Source organism: Amblyomma americanum, chromosome 1, assembly GCF_052857255.1.
Source record: "Amblyomma americanum isolate KBUSLIRL-KWMA chromosome 1, ASM5285725v1, whole genome shotgun sequence".
Lineage (NCBI taxonomy): Eukaryota > Metazoa > Arthropoda > Arachnida > Ixodida > Ixodidae > Amblyomma > Amblyomma americanum.
Window position 1 is genome coordinate 92,248,709 of NC_135497.1, and position 19,329 is coordinate 92,268,037.

Genomic DNA, 19,329 nt, shown 5'->3' on the forward strand with positions numbered 1-19,329 from the left:
TAAAACATACTCTTTATTGTACCATTTTATATGCAGTTGAAAAGAATTTAGGCAGCAGAAATGTTTTGAACACACACACACACACACACACACACACACACACACACACACACACACACATATATATATATATATATATATATATATATATATATATATATATATATATATATATATATATATATATATATATATATATATATATATATATATATTGATGTACTTCGACAGGTCGGGTCTTCTCGATACACAAAGCAAGCCAACAGCAGCTCTAGCCAAGTTTATACTAGTTTTTCCTGACGTTGATGTTGATTTCACGAGCCACTGGCCGTATGTACGTACATCTTCTGCATTTGCTACTTCTACAAACACGATGCCAAAGCCGAATTAGCACGGCTGGGGGAAAAAGTCGACGACGAACTCTGCATGCTTGCCTCGCTGGGGGCAGCCATCTTGCTCCGCTGCCGGGAACGTCTCGCTAGGCTCGCTCCGCTAGGGTCGTCAGCGAGCGGAACGGGAGGTGCGCTCCGGTAGCCCGCTCAGGGCCAAGCGGGCTGCGCATGCGCAGTTGTGTTCCCGCTGGGCTGCCTGAGCGGAGCGGGACGCCGCTCCGGTCAACTAAAACTAAAACGGCGTGAAACAGCTGCTTTCATGCAAAGCGGCTTTTTTACCGCCGTCAGCATACCCCCGCGGCACCGAAAGTTACCCACCAGCAAATTTAATAGCACAACTTCGAACGCTTTTTGTTTTCCTTACTATTGTCCAACTTTAAACACATTGTTTTGGCAAAAATAAAATATTAGTTATTTTTATCGTTCATTATTTCTTCTTTTTTCAAAAATTTAGCAGACGGCCCCTCACCTTGAAAAAAAAAAGTGCTCTCGGGCAACCGTCCTGCAGTAATTGGCTGATTCCTCGTTGCGTCACGCGGTGACGTCTCATGTTTCGTCGTTTTGACGTCACTGTCAATAACTTTTGACAGAATTTGCGACAGTTGCGTAATACGGCCCCAGTTCAGTGAATTTTCATTCCGTATCACGACCAATAACTGCGAATTCGGAAGGCCGTTTTTCACCGGCACCTGCATGAATGCTTGAGCGCTAAAATAGCGCCAGATTCGCGGACAAAATAAGACTCCACTTAATTCGTCGGTATATGTGTCACTTACCCAGCGCCCTTCTCTTCCTGATGGGATGATGGTAACCTTGAGAAGTGATAACCGGTGCTCACGCAATGCCCTCTGTTTAGTAGCGTGCATACCGTCGCTGTGTAGTCTGTTGAGACCTTAGACAGCCCCTAATTAGTTTCATCCTCTAAACCGCATCCTTAAGCGCTCCTTACTCAGGAAATAAGGAGGGACAGAACAGAAAAAGGTTGGACCAGCTCTCTACTCTGTCCTCGATCCCTCGTTGGACTGCCTCGCGGTATGATCCCATCATGCAAACCTTCCGAATTCACCCTGACTTGGAGGGGGGGGGGCAATAGTTATCCAGCAACATCCGTCAAGCTTTTGAGCAAGAAACTAAAAAAAATGACGCAAGCCTCTTCGCTGGCGTCCACATAGGTGTTTTTCGTCTTTTTTTTTTTCATATGTGCAGCAAAAGTTTACGTGGCGCGTGTATGCTCAGAAACGAATTTATTGCACCTCTGCCTCGTGACCAAGTCGCCCGGTATTTATACCGGCGGATGGGGCATGCATGTCATTTCCAGCTTGCGGGCATTTCTGGTGACTGGTATATTGGCGCTGGTATACTTTTTTCTTCCCGCACACCCGCGTCCCGTAAACTTTTGCGGCCGACAGTGCGTCGAGAACCATGCGGTCGCAGCCGTGGCTGACAGCTGAAAGAGACAGCCACTGAAACGAATGAGCCGTGCAGGAAGGAAAAAAAAGTAAATGGCGGCGTGACGTGCAGGCAATCAGTCTTCGCTACCAAACTCACCTTGAAGTCGTTCCCTTGGTTATACCTTTCACCTGGGCCGAAAGCGTGGCCACCAGCGCTCTGCTGACGTGTCTGGTTAGCGGCAGATCTCAGCAGACGCGCATTGATTCACCTGCTTTATGCTCTTCGCTACGTGCGCTAGTCAGGTGTGGGGGAGAACGTTTTCTCGTTCGTTTATGTGGTCAGACTTCAAAACCCTTATGTCAAGGCCCCTTTCATTTTCTTGTTTATTTTTTGTACCATCGAAGCAGCGGTGAGGGCGCGCGAGTTGAAGAGGCGTGTCGAAATGCTAACTTACAGCCAAGATGAGCGCAGTGGCTACCCACCCCTACATTGGCAGCAGCAAGTATAGTCTGCGCTTGTCATCCTGCCAGCGATCGTATACAGTTCATGAGGTCAGATGTCTCTCCACAGCCGATGCGAGCAGGCGTGGGCACTCGGCGAAAACCAGGTGTCGCGGAAATCGGAGCAGGCAGCGCAGGAAACCAAGCGGACGCCCATCCCAAGCAGCTATACGTTCGGGGTGCCACGAGACTATCGACTGCTCCAGCAGGCAGTCGCCAACTCAATGGTTGCCCCGCTGTAACGGGCAACCTTGGAGCGCATTTACTATTACTAAAGTAAGATTTCGATGCGATTATTCGGTTATCATCAGCGTCATCATCCTGACTACGCCCACTGCACGACAAAGGCCTCTCCCCGTCCTCTACAATTAACGCTGTCCTGTATCAGCTGCGGCTACTCTAGCCCCGCAAACTTCTTAAATTTCATCCGCCCACCCAACTTTCTGCCGCCCCCTGCTACACCTTATTAGGTGCTAACCTAATAAGTGAGGCGTAAAAACAGCCTCTTCCTCCGCAAGGGCTTAAATAAATAGCTCGCCGGCTGCTCCCTTCGATAGAGACCAATCCTACTGCCGGCGCACCAACACACTGCTTTAAAGGGGCTCTGAAAAGGGCTCTAATAAAGTTGAAGTATGGCTGGGATGTTAAAGCACGCCTCTTCACGAATACTGTCCAGCAAGAAGTTTTCTAATGCGCTTTGTAGAAGCTGAGTTATCTGCAGTCAAAATTTGAATTTCAGCTTCTTCGCGCTTTTCCCTCTCTCGTCACTTTTTGCACGCTGGAAGGTGGGCGCTCCTCCTCCGGCCCCACCTCCGGGAGCGGAGCTTCCTGACCTGCCTGAGCTGCGCGGCCGCGGCCGTGGTAGCTGCCTGACGTCTGAAAGAATCTAACCAATAGCCATCTCTCAACATGTATACGTAGATGCGAGCGACGGAGGAGGGTGCGAGCATGAAAAAGTCGCCGGGAAGGGATCGTCAACTTTCGCGCGTGATTGTGGGTTCTCTGCTGCGTGTAAAAGTGTATTATTTGGCTCAGGTGTTCATGACAAAACAATGCAGTGATTGAGTAAGTTGATGTACTCTCCTCGGAAGGTGTTTCAGAGCCCCTTTAAGGTACGAACACACTAGCGGACTAAGCCGGGCGCGCCTCATTGATCTCCCCGCGGCAAGCCGCCGAAAATGGCTAGACTCACTCGCTGCGCGGCAGAGAAGCCGTGATAGCTTTCGCGGCAAGCTGCTTGTCGCCGGCGGCGCGCCGCGCGCGTTTTTCCGCCAGTGTGTTCTTACCTGGAGGCGAGTGGCGGGTGGGTACGGCATGGCACACGGTTATTGGCTGATTGGATCACGCCACCCGTTTGCACGGTCTGCACCCGGCAGCGACTGCTCCGTCCAGGATGCTACCTCATACTCTGCCGCACCAATCGGGTGGATCGCATATCATTTTTAGTTTCCAATTTTTACACATTGACACAGAACTGGACTTGTTCCCAACGCCTTCGAGCAGAGACCTTGATTAATTCAGAATATTAATTCGCTGCTTGAAACCAAGCCATGCATGAGATCAGAGAACTCTGCATGTCTCTGCAGTCGTGAACCTACAGCTCCTCGCTTTGGTGTCAGCGTTTTTGCACGGGGCACGCTGTTGCAGCAGTTTGCGCTCTCGGGGCTTAGTCCATGCTCGACCACGCAAGAGAGAGCAGTACACGACACCACGTCGCCGCAAAGGGCTTCGCTTCAAAGACATTTGCGACGGTGGCTGAATGAGCGCGACACTTCAGTCGACACACGCACACACACACAACCAGGCACGCACATTCGCACGCACATTCGCACGCAGCAACGCAAGTGCGGCAAGGAGAAGAGAGACAAAAACGCTCAGAGACACACCTGCGATGTCGTGGGTTTATTTCTCTTTTATAAAAAGCTTTCTAAGCGTCCAGTCTCACCTCGTTTGGATTATATAAATGCTCTAAGCGTCCTAGGACTGTCTGCAAGGTTCTGTTTCCCCGTGCCCGTCCTCTTTTTGTCTTTTTTTTTCTCCTTAACCTGGCAAAGAGTTTGGTCCGCGAAAAATCTACCACATCCCAGATGTTTTTTTTTTTTTTTTCCGCCCGAGTGTTCCAGAGTCGTGCAGGCCAAACGCGCTGGACAACGAACGCCCTTTCTGCTCTTTTTTGTTTTCTTCCCTCGTCTTCCTTCGTCGCGGTTTGTGGTGCGCCGTCCGCACAACAGTGTTTGGCGGAGACACAACCGCGCACGCACGATCACTGGTGAGTTGAAGCAGCTCGAAAGCGACGATGCGGAGACAAAAAAAAAAAACAAAAAACAAACAATGGCAATGTATCAATGACATGCGATAAACAAACGGCAGCCGCTAATGACACAACGCGCGCGCGCAATGTACTCGAGAGGAACAGAGAACACTCTTAAATGGTAAACAAGCAGAATGATAGTTGGAATTGCGTTGTAAAACGTAAGAAAACAACATGACGATTACACGCAGGAAACATTGCTTCACACTCTTTGTATCCAACACTCGACTCTCAAAACATGGCACTTTTTTTAAAGTATGCGACGGGATGGGTGTAGTGAATAGAACTCCTCTTAAATCATACTTCATTTCCCTTAAGGCTCTCCTGTCCGTTTTGAGCTTCGACATTGCAAACCATGAATAACGCTCTGTTTCGAGACAGCTCTAGGAAATAGCGATGTAGACCGGTTTAAGTAGGATTTGGGCAGAAGCAAACACAGCCTTTTTTTGTTGATTTTTCTATAGCTTTTTGGTTCCAATACAGCTGGACGAATTTACATATATATATCTTTCTCTCTGTACACACACAAAAAAGCATATTTTGTGACGGGACTAGAGCAGTATGATTATGCGCGGTGCACTGCGGTTAATAGTCTGTCGTGTCAGTCTTGTCGTATTTGGGTTATGAATGATGCACTGTTTCTTTTTTTTTCTTTCAATGAATCGAAAGACTAGCACGAAAAATGTTTCCATTATAATGCCATTTGGTTTTGGTCATTTTCAACTGTAAGCCGTTCACCGTTCGGTTCGTTGGCCCAGTCATAAATTGCAGTGGGATGCTTCGTGCTTGTTCAGAGACAAGTCGATCAATATCAGCACCTTTGGTTGACTTTGTTTTGAACCGATTGCGTGCGATGCGTGTGCAAAGTAGCACTTTACGGAAAATTCAGCTTGCGTTTGTAAGGCTCAATCATACACAGCTGTCTTATCCAATCCTAGTCGCGGCATGCGACCCTGAGGAACGCGGTACACAAGTTGCTAACCAATGATTTCATACTTCTTTTTTGGTTTAGAAATCAGGAAAAGTGATGCCCTTTCTAGGGCAGGCGTCTCTGTTGTATATATACAAAGTTCAAATTTCCTGGATATTGATTTTGTTTTTCGTCACGTTGCACGTGCGGGCAGTGCCGATTCATCAAAGTGTACAGTCAAGGAAAAAAAAAAACTAAGTGGTGGGGGGGAGGGGGTTAACAATCGCGAAAGCAATAGTAAATTCTCTACATATACAAGCTCTGTCTCATGCACAACGTACGCGACATAAAAACTGCATTTCAACAACAAGACAATGTATTACTCAAGAAATAGGATATGAAGGTCGCATAAAGCTTGGAAGGGACTATGCTGACAGGCCAAGAGAGGCGATATCAAAATATATGCGATACTCAAAACACCAGAGAAGAAGACAAATGAAACTGAACAAAAACAACAACAGATGGTTAAAACTAAGTTTCTCATATACATGGCGTATTCGACCGCTCGATACACGACACAGTGCTCCGTCGCCTCTGCGGTGGGAAATAGTTCACAATCGCATCCGCAGAATCCGTAAGTGTTAAAGAGAGAAAGCGAAAAAAAAAGAACCAAAGTAAGCTGTGAACGCCATACACGCATGCGCACGAGAACACGTATTGAATAGAAAGAACGCGAGAATGAGACACACAAATGTACACAGTCCCGTGGCTTGGCTGCCGACCGTTCTGGAGTAGCGACCTCCTCTGTGTTGACAGGAGGCGCTTCTGCTGGCACAAACGGCTCCGCAAACCATCACACTTCGGCAGGCAGTGTTAGCGCCTTTGAACAAAATGAAAGAAATATCAAAAATTTGTCGAAACCACTGGAAGCTCGAACGACGTCCGCATTGATTTTTTTGTTGATTTTTTTTCCTTACTTTAGACTCGTTCAAGAAGACTTGTTTTCATTACGAAAGTTTATGAATGCACCACGATTTGCCTACAATAATGGCTTCCTTGCCAGCTTAACGTAAGCAATGAGAGGAGAAATACGCTCAATTAGAGTGACCAGTCAGACAGTAACTGGGGCGAAATGTAACGGCGCTTTAGAAGGCAAGATTACCCAGTACAGTAACAAACAACATATGAAATGGAGAGAAAGAGAATGCATGTTTGTATGTCGTGTGTGTATGTGAAAAGGGGGGTCGATGGGGCGGGGAACAGTTTAGCGAGGAAAAAAACGAACACCAGTATGTAATGCATGCATGCACACGCACATCCACAAGCGAGACGGTTCGAGTCAGTCTGTCAGAACGCGAAGCAGCATTGTCCACACGCTCCGCGTCGTCGGCGGTGGTGAGAAGTCGATGGTGACGGGGAAGCCGGGATGGGGGGGAGAGGGGCCTCCTCCTCTTCCTCGAGGCGTCCAGTCGCGGCGTCGAACGTCTCTGTGCGATCACAGCGCGTAGGGCCGCGACGAGGCCTTCCTTTTCCGGGGGTGGCGGGGGAGGAGGGATAGAGGGAGAAATGGCGTGCTCTAATAGGGTGTCTCCTCCCGCGCGAAGCTCCTGCGTTCCCCGCACGCACAAACTGTCGAAAACCTCCCCGATGGCCTCCGTGCGAGCCTCAGCAACGACGCGCTCGCCTCTGGCCGCAAGTGGGAAAAGCGCTCCCCTGGTGCTTTCCCTCGTTTTCCCTTCCCGCAACGTCCCGACAGAGCCGCTGAGGAGGCCGCCTGTCCGAGCAAAGATCGGGCCGAGGAGGGACCAGACGAGAGAGCGCGGCGCGCAAGTCTTTGGTGTAGCCGTTCGGACGCGGCAAGGAATTGCGTTCCGTTTTGGCAAGCGACAGCACCGCCGTTCCAACCGTACGTATTCGGGTGGGAATCAAAAAATAGTGAACCTTCGCCCTTTTCTGCGGTGGCCATCCTTTTGGCGTGAGAAAGCCTGCACGCGGAGGTGAGACGCACGCGTGACCCTCGAGGCGCTCCCAGGTGGGACGTCGTGTGACGCGGTGGCATGGGGCGCTCGGCCGGCCCCCGGTAGGCGAAGACGGCGCGAACCGAAGTCGCCCGTGCCGCCCAGTTTAGAGCGCGCTTTGTTAGAACTAGCGTACTCGATGAAGAAATAAATAAAGGATGATTGGAACTGCAGAAATAGAGAAAATGCAAATGACCCGAAGCTTTCCTTTCCGTTAGTCTCTCTTATCCTGTTGCTTCTTTCCTCTTTTGGAGATGCCACGAATGTCCGATCTGCAGCGGCATGCCCGGTTTGGTCATTTCGAGAAAGGTGCTTCGAGCTAAGACTGCAGCGGTCAAAGATTTAAAACGGCCGTTTGACGTCAACAGCTAGCGAAAGGCGTTAAGCGTTCGTGAGACGCTAGAACAACTGAGCAAAATGCTCGTTAAGGGCGTTAGCTGGCAGCCGCTGCTGCAAGCGCATCGGAGGCCTTGTTATCCAAAGGACCAACGCCGACCTTCCAATTTTTTTTTCGTTTTTGTGATTTAGTTGCATACTCATTCAATGGAACCGAGTACCGACGCAGACGCTCCGAGCATCATCGTCTAGGTCGGGCTCTAGAGCCGCCGGCATTCGCAACGCGAGCCGAGGAGAGAAGATGAAAAAAAAAAAAAAACCGGGAAATCGCAGGAGCAAACTCCAATTTTCGCGTTCTCCTTGCGAGGCGGCCGAATCCGAACGGCTCGATTACCGCGCGGGGCTAAAGCGGTTTCGGGGGAGGGTGCTGCTTTCGCGCCACGGTGGTGCCGACAGAGATGACGAGAAAGAAGGGGTGGCTGAGAAAGGGGCAGGTGGTGTTCCGACGAGGCTCTCCGCACGGCGGGCCCGGGTCGTGCTCGCTGCTGCTGATGCCGCTGCCGCCGGCGCCGCCGCCGCTCACTGGTGGCGCTTCATGTGCAGGGCCAGGTGGTCCGAACGCGAGAAGCACCGGTCGCAGTGGTTGCACTTGAACGGCTTGGAGCCCGTGTGCTTCCGGTAGTGCCGCGTCAGCTCGTCCGAGCGGGCGAAGCGCCACTCGCAGCCCTCCCACGAGCACTTGTACGGCTTCTCGCCTGCAACGAGACGAGAGGCTTCGCTGGGCTGGCTTCGCCACCAACCAAGGGAGGCCTCGACCTCCGGCCGAGCATCTGTCGGCGCAGCACGCGTCGCCAGCACAACACCACACTGCAAGCGCACGTATTATCGGGGCCGGATTATAGGGCGCAAGCTCCGCCGACGAACACAGGCCAATTGTTCTCATTTCCCGACACAGAGAGTAACTACCACAATGAACCGTACACGCCCCTGTAACGCACCACACTCGAGGAATAGTGCACACAAGTGATTTGCGTCTGAATCAGATCCGGTAGCACAAGCGCAACAGTGCACATAAACGGGTGGACCGAAGTCGCCAAGCTAGAGCCGCTAGGCCACGCTGCCATTGAGGCGCGCGTGTCTCGCTTCTCGCTGTCATCCTCGCTTATGTCCATCGGGGCAGGTGCAATTCGCGCTTCCAAGATAAGGCGCATGCAGTTTCTGGACGTGCATTACAGCAATACTGTAGTCGACGGCGGCACACAACACATTTCGCTGCTGGTAGCTGCGCTCTATCTACTTCAGGCCAGACACTTGTTTCTGTACGGCGAGAATCTGGGTTTTGTGCGTGGTGCAGCTTGAGATTGCTTTTCTCGAGCCTTCTCCATTCCTCCTGCCTACCTACCTCTTGAGACTCAGAAACACTAGACGTCTTTTGAAGTGTATACTTCACGCTTTCACCGCGGCTACAGTCGGGCCAGTACCGGTATACTACAGAATATCAAATGGCACTGTACGCCTGCATGACACGATTAGGATATGGATTTACTGATTCAGTTTCCGCAGCGCAGCACTTAAAACACACATTTAAAAAAACTTAATTTTGCCATACAAGGACGACTGCACAACACCGTGCTCGAATACAGAGTAGAAGCCAATCCCAGTTTGTTAAAAAGAAGAAAAAAAAGAGCGCAAGATCACCGCTAGTATTAAGTGGAAGGTTGGTGTATCTACATTTGATCGAATTGGCGGTTCGATCTCAGCAAGCATTGATTTCCGCTCCAATTTCGCTTTGATTCAGCATCACACACCGACCGGTCTCGCACAGCCGTCCTCTTTCTTCACTGTGGCGGCTCCGGAAAGTTTACCAATTTGTAGCGAGCACTTGATCAGCAAGCTTCCCCCAACATAACAACGAGAACCAATTCGGACAAGTCGCTCGTGCTGTATAAGGTCTTCACGTTCCCGCGTCGAACCTTGTCCGAGATGCGACACACAGCAACTCGGCAACAGTTCTTGAAACCATGCGGCTAATTTCGCGTGGGTGGCTGAGCCGGCGCCGTGAGGCTCAGGAATCGTGCATGCCCGAAATCTGCCTAAGGATGTGGTCCTGATTAAGCGGTTGCGTGGTCGAAGTTGGCGACAGTGCATCGTAAGCAAACTTGAAGCCAAGTGCCCGCCGAACCGATTAACAATCCGATAACTACAAGCGACAGGCGTTTCATGCACAGTTGAAGCAGTTCACAATATTGGACTGTCGCACTCGCGAATGATTACAATGACTACTGTGGGCGCGATACAAGGGCGGTTTGAAATGCTCAACATGGGACCTCCTATGGCGGCACAGTTTCTCGTTGCGCGTGGTGCTCTCGCAGACGAGTTAGCTAATTGGCCTTTTTTGACGTCGCTTTGCATTGGCATTGTCATTGGAGGACGAGGTATATCTTTGAGTGGGCTGTTCTTTTATTTTTCCCCGCACGCAGCTCGAGTATCACGGCGTGCGTCGGGGGAATTAAGCAGGTGGTCCTCACAATATGCGGACTAAGTTAGCCTTCGTTCGAGTAAGGGGGCCTTTGTTAATACGATTACAGCAGGAAGTCCCGGTTAGCCTTGAGCAGAAGAATGGAAATTCCCCCCCCCCCCCCCTTCTTTTTTTGCCGCGATGAATGGAACTTGGCAGAAGAAAGCAAAGCGCTCACCGGGACTGCCGCTGCGGGCACGCGCGCCCGGTGCCAGCGCCGGCACCGAGGGGGGGTGGGAGCGCAGGCCGGAGACGGCGGCCGTGAAGGGCCGCTGGATGCGCCTGATTTCGTGTTGACAATGCTATCAGAAGACTCAAAAAGGGCACCGAAGAAAGAGCAGCCGTTGTGCGAGGGGCGGCGCTAATTAAAAAGGCCCATCGGCCAAACAAGGCGCCGCTGGGCACAATGGGAGCGGCTGCAATTGACTGGCAGCGTAGATTTCTAATTGGAGCGGCACCCTCGAGAAGCAAGGCGGCAGAAAATTAGCGCCCATCTTGGGTCGTGGCGTCCCCAGCGGCCAGAAACGGGGCAGCCCGCGAAGAGGCAAATTCTTGGCCGCCGCCAGTGCAGTGCGCGTGAGGCCCTTTGCGCAGCCCGCCGGCCGGTATGGCTCCTTAATTGCTCGCCGCGTGCCCAGAAATCCTCGAAGACAATTTAGACTCTTCCTCCTCCTCGCCTTTTCTTTCCCGCGACGGGACGAGTCCTTTTATTTTCGTGCTCGCTGAAATAGTCCCTGCAAGAAGCCGTCTGCCTTTCCTTTTTTTCCCTCAAACTGGCGCGCAAAGCGTCGATCGACTGTTTTTCACGCTGTTTTGGCACCGCTGCGCCTTCACATCGTTCGGGGATAATTATTATCCACTTTTCTTTTTTTTTTCTCCCTTCCTAGCTGCTTTTCGCTGAGCCCCCTCCTCCACACATCCTTCCGCAATCACGCGGCAGCCTTTTCATTCTTTCTTTTGTCCTCTCGTTCTCTTAGTCGCTCTGCAAAGGCTCCGGTATTCAATTCAATCCGGACGTGAAAATTTCATTCGAAGAATGAAAAAAGGAAAAGTACGCAGAGCGAAAAAGCAACGTTCCCGCTGCGCTGGCTACGCTCGGCGAGAGAACGAAGGCTGCAGTCGACCACATGCATACCCGTATACGACGCGAGTCCATGGGCGCTCCGAGGGGCCCTCGGCCAAAGGAAGCCGGAAGTTACGCCATGCATAACTTTAGCAAAAACGCGAAAAATAAAGGCTTGGGAACTGAAGTGCGCATTCTTTCGTACAAGTGCTTGAAAAATGCCCCGCAAGGTCGCACGTACACGCCGCTGACCGTTCCACGAAAATCAGGGAACATTAACTATCTCGCACAAGATTTAATGAACGGCGCTACTATAAAGCACCGCAGCCTCGTTGGTGGAAAACTTGCAGAAAACTGACGGGAAGTGAGATTTATCCACTGGTGGCAACGTGGCCTGCATGCACTGCAACTAATTAGTGCCTTAGCCGCTGCGGTGGCTGAGTGGTTATGGCGCTCGGCTGCTGGCCCGAAAGACGCGGGTTCGATCCCGGCCGCGGCGGTCGAATTTCGATGGAGGCGAAATTCTAGAGGCCCGAGTACTGTGCGATGTCAGTGCACGTTAAAGAACCCCAGGTGGGCGAAATTCCCGGAGCCCTTCACTACGGCGTCTCTCATAGCCTGAGTCGCTCTGGGACCTTGAACCCCCATAAACCACAAACCACATAATTAGTGCCTTAGCATTCTGTGAGCAGTGTGCCGTTGGCCTCTGAACAGTGTGCGCCCCAGGGCCCGGGGAACTAGCGAGGACGTTCACTGATCGGGGTGCTCCAGCCACCTTGGACGGACACCCGGGACGGGAGTCGAGCAGGCCGGTGGTGACTCACCCGTGTGCGTCCGCTGGTGGGCCTTGAGGTGTGACGACTTGGTGTAGACCTTTTTGCAGCCGTTGAACTGGCAGCGGTGGATGCGGCGCTTGCTCGAGTCCACGTCGAAACGGCGGCCACCGCGGGCCGCGTGGTTGAAGTGGGCCTGCTTGGCGGCTGCCGCTCCCGCCGTCAGCAGCGGCGGGGCGGCGGCGGCGGCAGCCGTGCCGCTGGGCTCGGCGGAGGCGGCGTGGCGGCGTCCCCCGCGGGGCCTGGCCGCCTCGGGCGACGATGGCGGCGTGAGGGCGGCGCGCTGCACCAGGCTGAAGGGCTGCTCCGGCTGGGCCTTGGCCGAGCCGTCGCTCTCCCACGAGAGCGCGCTCGAGGCCGAGCTCTCGCTCGCGTTGTCCATGGCGCCGGCGCCGAAGTCCAGGTCATCCGACAGTCGGTCGCCCTCGGCCTCGCTCGAGTCGCCCAGGTCGCTGCTGCCAATCCCGGAGTCGGCCAGCAGCAGCTTGGCGTCGGCCGGGCTGCTGCACTCGTCCCACAGCCGCGCCGCCTCGTCCGTCGACGAGGAGAGCTCGCGGCCCGAGCAGCGCTTGGAGGCCGCGCCCCGGGGCTCATCCTTCAGGTATCGGTCCATCTCCCAGATGGTCTGCACACAAAGGAGGAGCTCAGTGTGCGGCGGCCAGCATGAACACTGGCTACAGCCAGGCATGCAGAACAGTACCGCCGGCAGGCTAAAAGGAAGCTTTCGCAACTGAAAGAACGCGAAAACACAATACGTCACGTAGCAAAGGACATCAAATGCACTCCCCGTGGTACTTTCGCAACTCTTTGCGGCATTTCACCCGAATAGGAACAATGTCTGAAGTGGTCCGGCAAACTTATTTCCTGGGACACGGGCTCACATTAGAAAGCTATACTCACATTCATTGTCAAGCACAAACAAGAACAGGATTTGTGCTCTACGGTGCAAAACGACAAATTGGTATAGGCACGCACCGCTGCTACAGCTAACGGCGACACCTTCGACGCGGACAAAAATGCGCCGCTCTTCGTTAAACCGACGACGAACTCAGTACGACCTGTTCTACTATGGTGAGCAAACAAAAGTAGTACCAAAGGAGTGAAACAGTACGTAGAATCCGAAGGAACCGCGACTCAGAAAAGCGATACAAGTGCCCCCCCCCCCACACACACACACACACACACACACGGTCGTCCATACTAGAGGCTCGCCATGTGTGGTTAACGGCAGGCGCAAAACTTAGGCCGCTTAAGCAACCCCGCAAGATCTCCGAGCGACCACCCAGGTTAAGCTTGCCCGACGAAAAGCGCCGCCTCGTAAATCTTGCAAGCCGCTCTCGAAGCGCCCACGCGACGCCGAGTCACCGCCGAAGAGGAGCAGCGGGGGTTCGAGCAAGCCGAGGCTGATGGGGCGCAAGCAACGCCGAGCACGCCAACGCGGGCCGACACGTGTTCTCCAGAGGGCTGCGTTCTGATCAATATGCAGCCGATTCGCGGAAGTTCCAGGTGCGGCCTGTGATGGAGGTCCGCGCATCACGGGCAGTTTGTTGCTCTGTAACGTGACTGCGACGATTACTGCTCGAATCTTGTAGCGCTTGCAATTTGTTAACGAAGACAACTACGTGCTTCTGCAAAGCGCTCCCGAGTGCGATGGCAGGTTTCTTTTTTTTTGAAGAATAAAACTGATCGTCTGCAACTATCGCACTTTGTTCGTAAAGGCTACGCTAGCGCCAAGTACACGTCAACAAACTTAGCTTTTCCGTAAGCCGCTCACGTCCAAGAATTGAATACTATAAGTCAATTGACTTTGATTCAGTCTTGCTTTCTCGCAGAGGAAGAGGGAGTCCGCGTGCGTGAGTGAGTGAGTGAGTGAGTGAGTGAGTGAGTGAGTGAGTGAGTGAGTGAGTGAGTGAGTGAGTGAGTGAGTGAGTGAGTGAGTGAGTGAGTGAGTGAGTGAGTGAGTGAGTGAGTGAGTGAGTGAGTGTGCGGCACGCGTGCGCAAAGTTCATAAAAAGTGAACTATGAGAAGGCCTGTCCTCTCCTTTTCAGTCAACAACAATATCAACTGCAACTACCTTTAATCATTACTTCAAAACAAAAATCTGATTCTTGGCAATATGCTAAAGCACTTCTGAATCATTCCAATCAGGGGAGAACATTACAGCCTTGGTTGCAAACAGAATAAACTAAAAAAAAACAAGACAGGAAAGTCAAATAGTCATTGGTCCCCAGCCAGTCCCGAGAAAGAACGTCCACTCCCGTATACAGCGCAGGGTGACCGGCTCTCACCTCCAAGCAAGCTGATGACCGGGATAGAATAAACCGCGCCGGTAGCCATGACGACGATAAGGCGCGAGTACAATGCGAGTCGCGAGTTGTTCGCCTGTATTCTTCCGAACAATCGCCGCAATCAATGGCAACAAGCACAGCAGCTCATCGATCCCAGGTGGCGCCGCTCTGGGTGCCTGACGTCACGTGAGTCGATGCTCGCCACTTACTGCGCCCACAAGAAGCCGCTCCACCTACTAGCACAGCCATAGATCGTGCTGTTCCTGCTCACAAGCCAGAAGTAATGGAAGCGGTGTTAAGCGAAAAATGTTTCTGCACGCGCCAGACAGAAGGTAGGAGGAGATCTCCCGTTTTAAAGAGCGTTTCCTTTAAGTGTTACATCTGTTAGTCCAATGGGAACCCGCGGTAAGATACATTTACCGTGCAATCTGTACTTTGCGAAGGACACTGAAGGGCACGCAGCTTGCAAGCACATTGTGCTGAATGGTTTTAAAACGAATAAAAATACCTCGTAGTTGCTTACGGGTTCGTTTGCTGCGGACATGTTTTTCCTTTCTTCTGAAATCTACTCAAATAGGCACCTGCCCCCATATGAATTTTCTAAACACCTTCCAAAAATTAGGGACAATGAGTGCACCGCAAATACCGGGTGAATCGCCGGATGACAGTCACGAGCGGTACGAGCAAGCAGGAAGTGGAGACAATAACAGGCATCAGCCCTTTGAATAGCAAGGCGACAGCAAGCGGAGACCGCTCGTTTCCCATCCACTTGGGCAGCCGCCGAGGTGTGCACGGCGCATGCGCGGAGACGCTACTCTCACTACGTTTAGAGCCCAAAATCTGGGCTTCGACAGCACACTTTTCTGTCGTTCCTCACTTCACTGAACGATCCTGCTTTTCGGATACCTGACATGTTAGCACTTCCGGAACAATAACCTATGGATTTGCGTTTCCTTTCCAACTGCTGTCTTTGTCCTTCTAACAGGGGAGCGTCACGCATCGACGGGGAATATTTACAAGATATTGACCGGAAATTACCTCGTCCGCTGACTCGCTGCACGTACCGCAAAACAAAAGTAGACAGCAGCGCATATGGCCCGCACGAAAATTGAATTCAGCACGCTCCCCAAAGTTCGCACGGCTCCATTTCATTAGCCCGGCCTGCCGTTCTTGAGCGGCGGAGAAAGACGTGAAGGGAATCGATTTAGAAATGCTCGCAAGCACAGATTACACGCGGGGAATACATTTGCGGCCGTGTCGTCTATGGAGCGAAAAACACGAATCGAGTACCTTTGGTGACGCCCGTAATTACGTACCCCCGTCCCCTTCCTCCTATCCGCTCTCTACACTCGCCCGGAAATACTAAATAGGAAATTAACAACCTTTAAACCGGCCTTAACCGCGCTTTGGAGCACTTTCGAGATTAAAGTATTGTTTTAACCTCGCTGTGAACTGTTCCTCTTTTGCTGAACGTATAGGCTTCAGTTTTACTTATTTTTTGTCCGTTCGGGCAAAAAAAAGAACTTAATCTTTCCTTTCTAAGAAAGAATCGGTGCCTCGTCTTTACGTAACCCCGAAATATTTTTACTCGCGGACGCTGGAGTAAACATTTCTCTGCCGCGACTACAGTCACCGACTGACTCTTGCAAAGCGCATTTACTGGTGAACCACTGCTAAGCCACTCGTGTCCCACTTATCGCCGCAGTGAATAAATACTAAATGGAGCGCTTACGCCGTGGCGCAAGCCGAGGCTGGGCGCGCGAGCCGTCGTCGGCGGGAGACTTATCGTTTGCGCAGTGTCCACAGTTGGAGCATGCAGCCAAATTAGAGCGATCAATAGCCCCATCCGAGGAGAGTGATGCGGTGGTAATCAGCTTTACTGCCAGGAGAGGCCGCGGGAACGGCGGCGGCGGCAGTTGGTCTACACTGCGTGGCGAGCGTCGTACCAGCTCGCGCTGCTTGCGTGCGCGCGGTCCCTTTGCATGGCGCCCGGGCAATAAAGCCGGTCCCGAGACGGCGGCGCCCCCTTCTCCCCGCAGACGCATGCACGGCACGACCGCCTGCTCAACGCTGCCAGAAGTTTCCCCAAACAAACCAGCCGGGTTAATCGACCGGACCACTTTTTGCGCTGGTCCGTCTTCACGTCCGCGGTCCCCGCAGTTGCACTCGCACTCTGTCCACGCAGAGTGCCTCCAGACGGCGCGCGCGCTGATTGTAGTGCTCAAGTGGTCAGCGGAGCAAACATTTAGTGGGTGACCATCAGTGGTCCCTCGCGGCGGTCAAGACCGGAGATCTACGCGCGACGTCCCACACGCCCTAACGAATCATCAAAGGAGCACTCTCGCTCTAGTCCCTCCAAGCCCCTGCGCGATCGAAGCCATCCGGCAGCGACCGGGACAAGAACAGTCGGCGCCGCGGCCGGCCTTCTCCGAAGACGAACGGACAAATCCCCCTATCCGAGTGCTCAAAACGTTGCACAGTGTAGACAGCAGCAGGCACGCGCGAGCTCACTGCCGCGACATTTCCCTCGGCATCGATCGAGTCGCCTATAAGCATATCTTTACGACCTCGCGGCGTCACGGGGTCCATGCAGACGCTAACAGGGGCCATCAAGTGGGCCCATCAATTGGGCAACAAGAAGGCCGCACGCTCTGGTTGGAGGGCGCCAAATGGCCGCCCCGACGCCGGGCCAGTGGCGCTCCAGTGCGGGAAACAAGGGATCAGCCCCCGCGGGCTCCAACCTGAGGAATTACGGGGCTCAAGTGTAACGACGTGAACGGGGCATTTGGGACCCGTAATGCCGCCCCCCCCCCCCCCCCTTCCCGTGCCGAGAATTAGGCCCGAGTCGCCTCGACGGCGCCTCCCGGGGAATGCATGTCTGTTGCCATGGCAACCATTAAGGTAGGCCACAGTAGCCTCAGCGGCGCATGTAGAATGGTGCCCATAAACGAACGGGTGCCGAGTTGTCGGCCGTCATTTGGAAACGCAGCGGCCATGATGAAACGTGCGTGCGTGACGCGCCCAATATGCGCGGATATAGTAGTATATAAGGTTCCGCGCTGGCGGCTTCCACCTCGAGAGAGCGGCCGTTGCGGCGGCCTCTCCGTCTCGCGTTGTAATGAGATTGTTTTTTATTAGCTTCAACGAAAGCTCTTCGCAAAAAAAAAAAGAAAGAAAACACTCCGACGAGCGCGGAAAAGAATAGCTGAACAAATCCAGTACACGTGCTCTGCGCGATTGCGCTCCCTGCTCCACAGATAACTACGACGTCGTGAAGTTAACAACGCACAAGCTAGCAACAAGGGAAACAAATCAGATATACGTTCGCCAGCAAAGATTTTCCCACAAACCTGACGATCGGAAAAGAAAAAAAAAAGAATGGATAGGCGGAACATTACGCCTGAAAACAAGAAGCACTCGATCAAAAGACTACAAGAAGAAAAATAATTAGGTATCTAGAAATGAATCAAGAGAACAATAGATTAACATTCTGCGCCAGCCATTAACTATTATGCCCTACGTGGCGCTTATTCTAATGTACTTCATCCTTTTTTTTATGCGTTTGCGTGTTAGCAAACAAGTAAGCGCGGACTGCACAGCCACCGACATAAACAGAGCCGCACGTTCTACTTGGGCTGCCGCGGACTGAGCTAAAATTAGTCGAGCGAAGTTGTCGACACACTGGGGTAATCTACGTGCTTCAAATGGGATGCGGCTCTAACTTTGCGCCACCAAGTTCCACGACTTGGAAGAGGAAAACTAATTACGAGTTCCACTATGGCAGCGAAGCCGGGTAAAAGAAAGAATTCAAGTGGGGGGAAGCAAGACAGGAAAACCAGCAGCGCAGGGGCCCCGAAGAAAATGAGCGGGGCAGGATGTGATCAGGGAAACAAGAAAAAAAAAAACGACAGGAAGGCCAAGACAGCCTCGATTCCTCCTAATCCCAGGGGAAGCCGGGAGGTAGCCTGTGACCGCAAATATTCCGCGCGTGCACCGCCCTGACAGACTTGGCCGAGCAGTCGTTCACCCAGCTGAGAGAAGACAGCAGCAGAAGTGGGGGGGGGTCAGCAAAATTATTTGCCGGCAGGCAATCGCTTTGCGCGGACGCCCTTAAAAATGGTGCACAATTTTCTCGCCTACTCCTCCGGTGGTGGTGTCCCGGAGGAAATCCCGCTCGGAGCAGTTAGGCGGCGGTTTTGCAGGACTGCAAACGAGCATTAAGCACGGCACTCCGCTCTCGAGCCGCCGTGCGCTTTGGTTGGTGGCTGTGCCGCGGCGAAAGGAAGGCGCCGCCGCTAATGGCGCGTCCGTCTACCGGAGCTTTTAACCCCGGCGTCAGCCGTTCCTTTTCATACTGCGCTCGCATCACCGGCCATTAATTGGAGATGACGCTGCGAAAATTGTTTTTCAGCCGGCAATCACGCCACCGACGCAATTAAAACCGGCTCTAACTGCCCTTCAGCGCCATTACGAGCGAAGGGATCGTTTCCATACCCCCCTCCCATTTTTTCCCTTCACTTTTTATTCCTTCTACTCCACCGCCCTGGGGACAGACGCGACGACGCGGGAAATCGTCCCGATTGGACCGCACCTCACGGTCACGTGACGCGCCCCGAACGACCTGCCGCGACGCGCCGCGTCGTGAGGGCGTTATGATGCGTTAGGGTTAATGATGCGTGTGTAATCAGCGGAAATGCGCTAAGGGACGACTTGCCCAGCGCCCGCCGGTGCGTGGACGGACGCGGGGTCGCCGCAGTTTGGCCGGGC

General features: G+C 52.8%; 1 protein-coding gene across 3 annotated transcripts in view; it reads right to left on the reverse strand.

Moving 5' to 3' along the window:
• Positions 1-4,163: 4,163 nt before the first annotated feature.
• Positions 4,164-19,329, reverse strand: part of LOC144113230 (Krueppel-like factor 6) — a 225,989-nt gene continuing 210,823 nt past the window's right edge. For all 3 annotated transcript variants that reach the window (XM_077646203.1, XM_077646205.1, XM_077646204.1), the window contains exons 2-3: positions 12,265-12,898; positions 4,164-8,614 (exon numbers count right to left, since the gene is read on the reverse strand). In XM_077646203.1, coding sequence (XP_077502329.1) covers positions 8,439-8,614; positions 12,265-12,898 — 810 coding nt within the window. In that variant the 3' untranslated portion in view covers positions 4,164-8,438. The remainder of the gene's footprint in view (positions 8,615-12,264; positions 12,899-19,329) is intronic.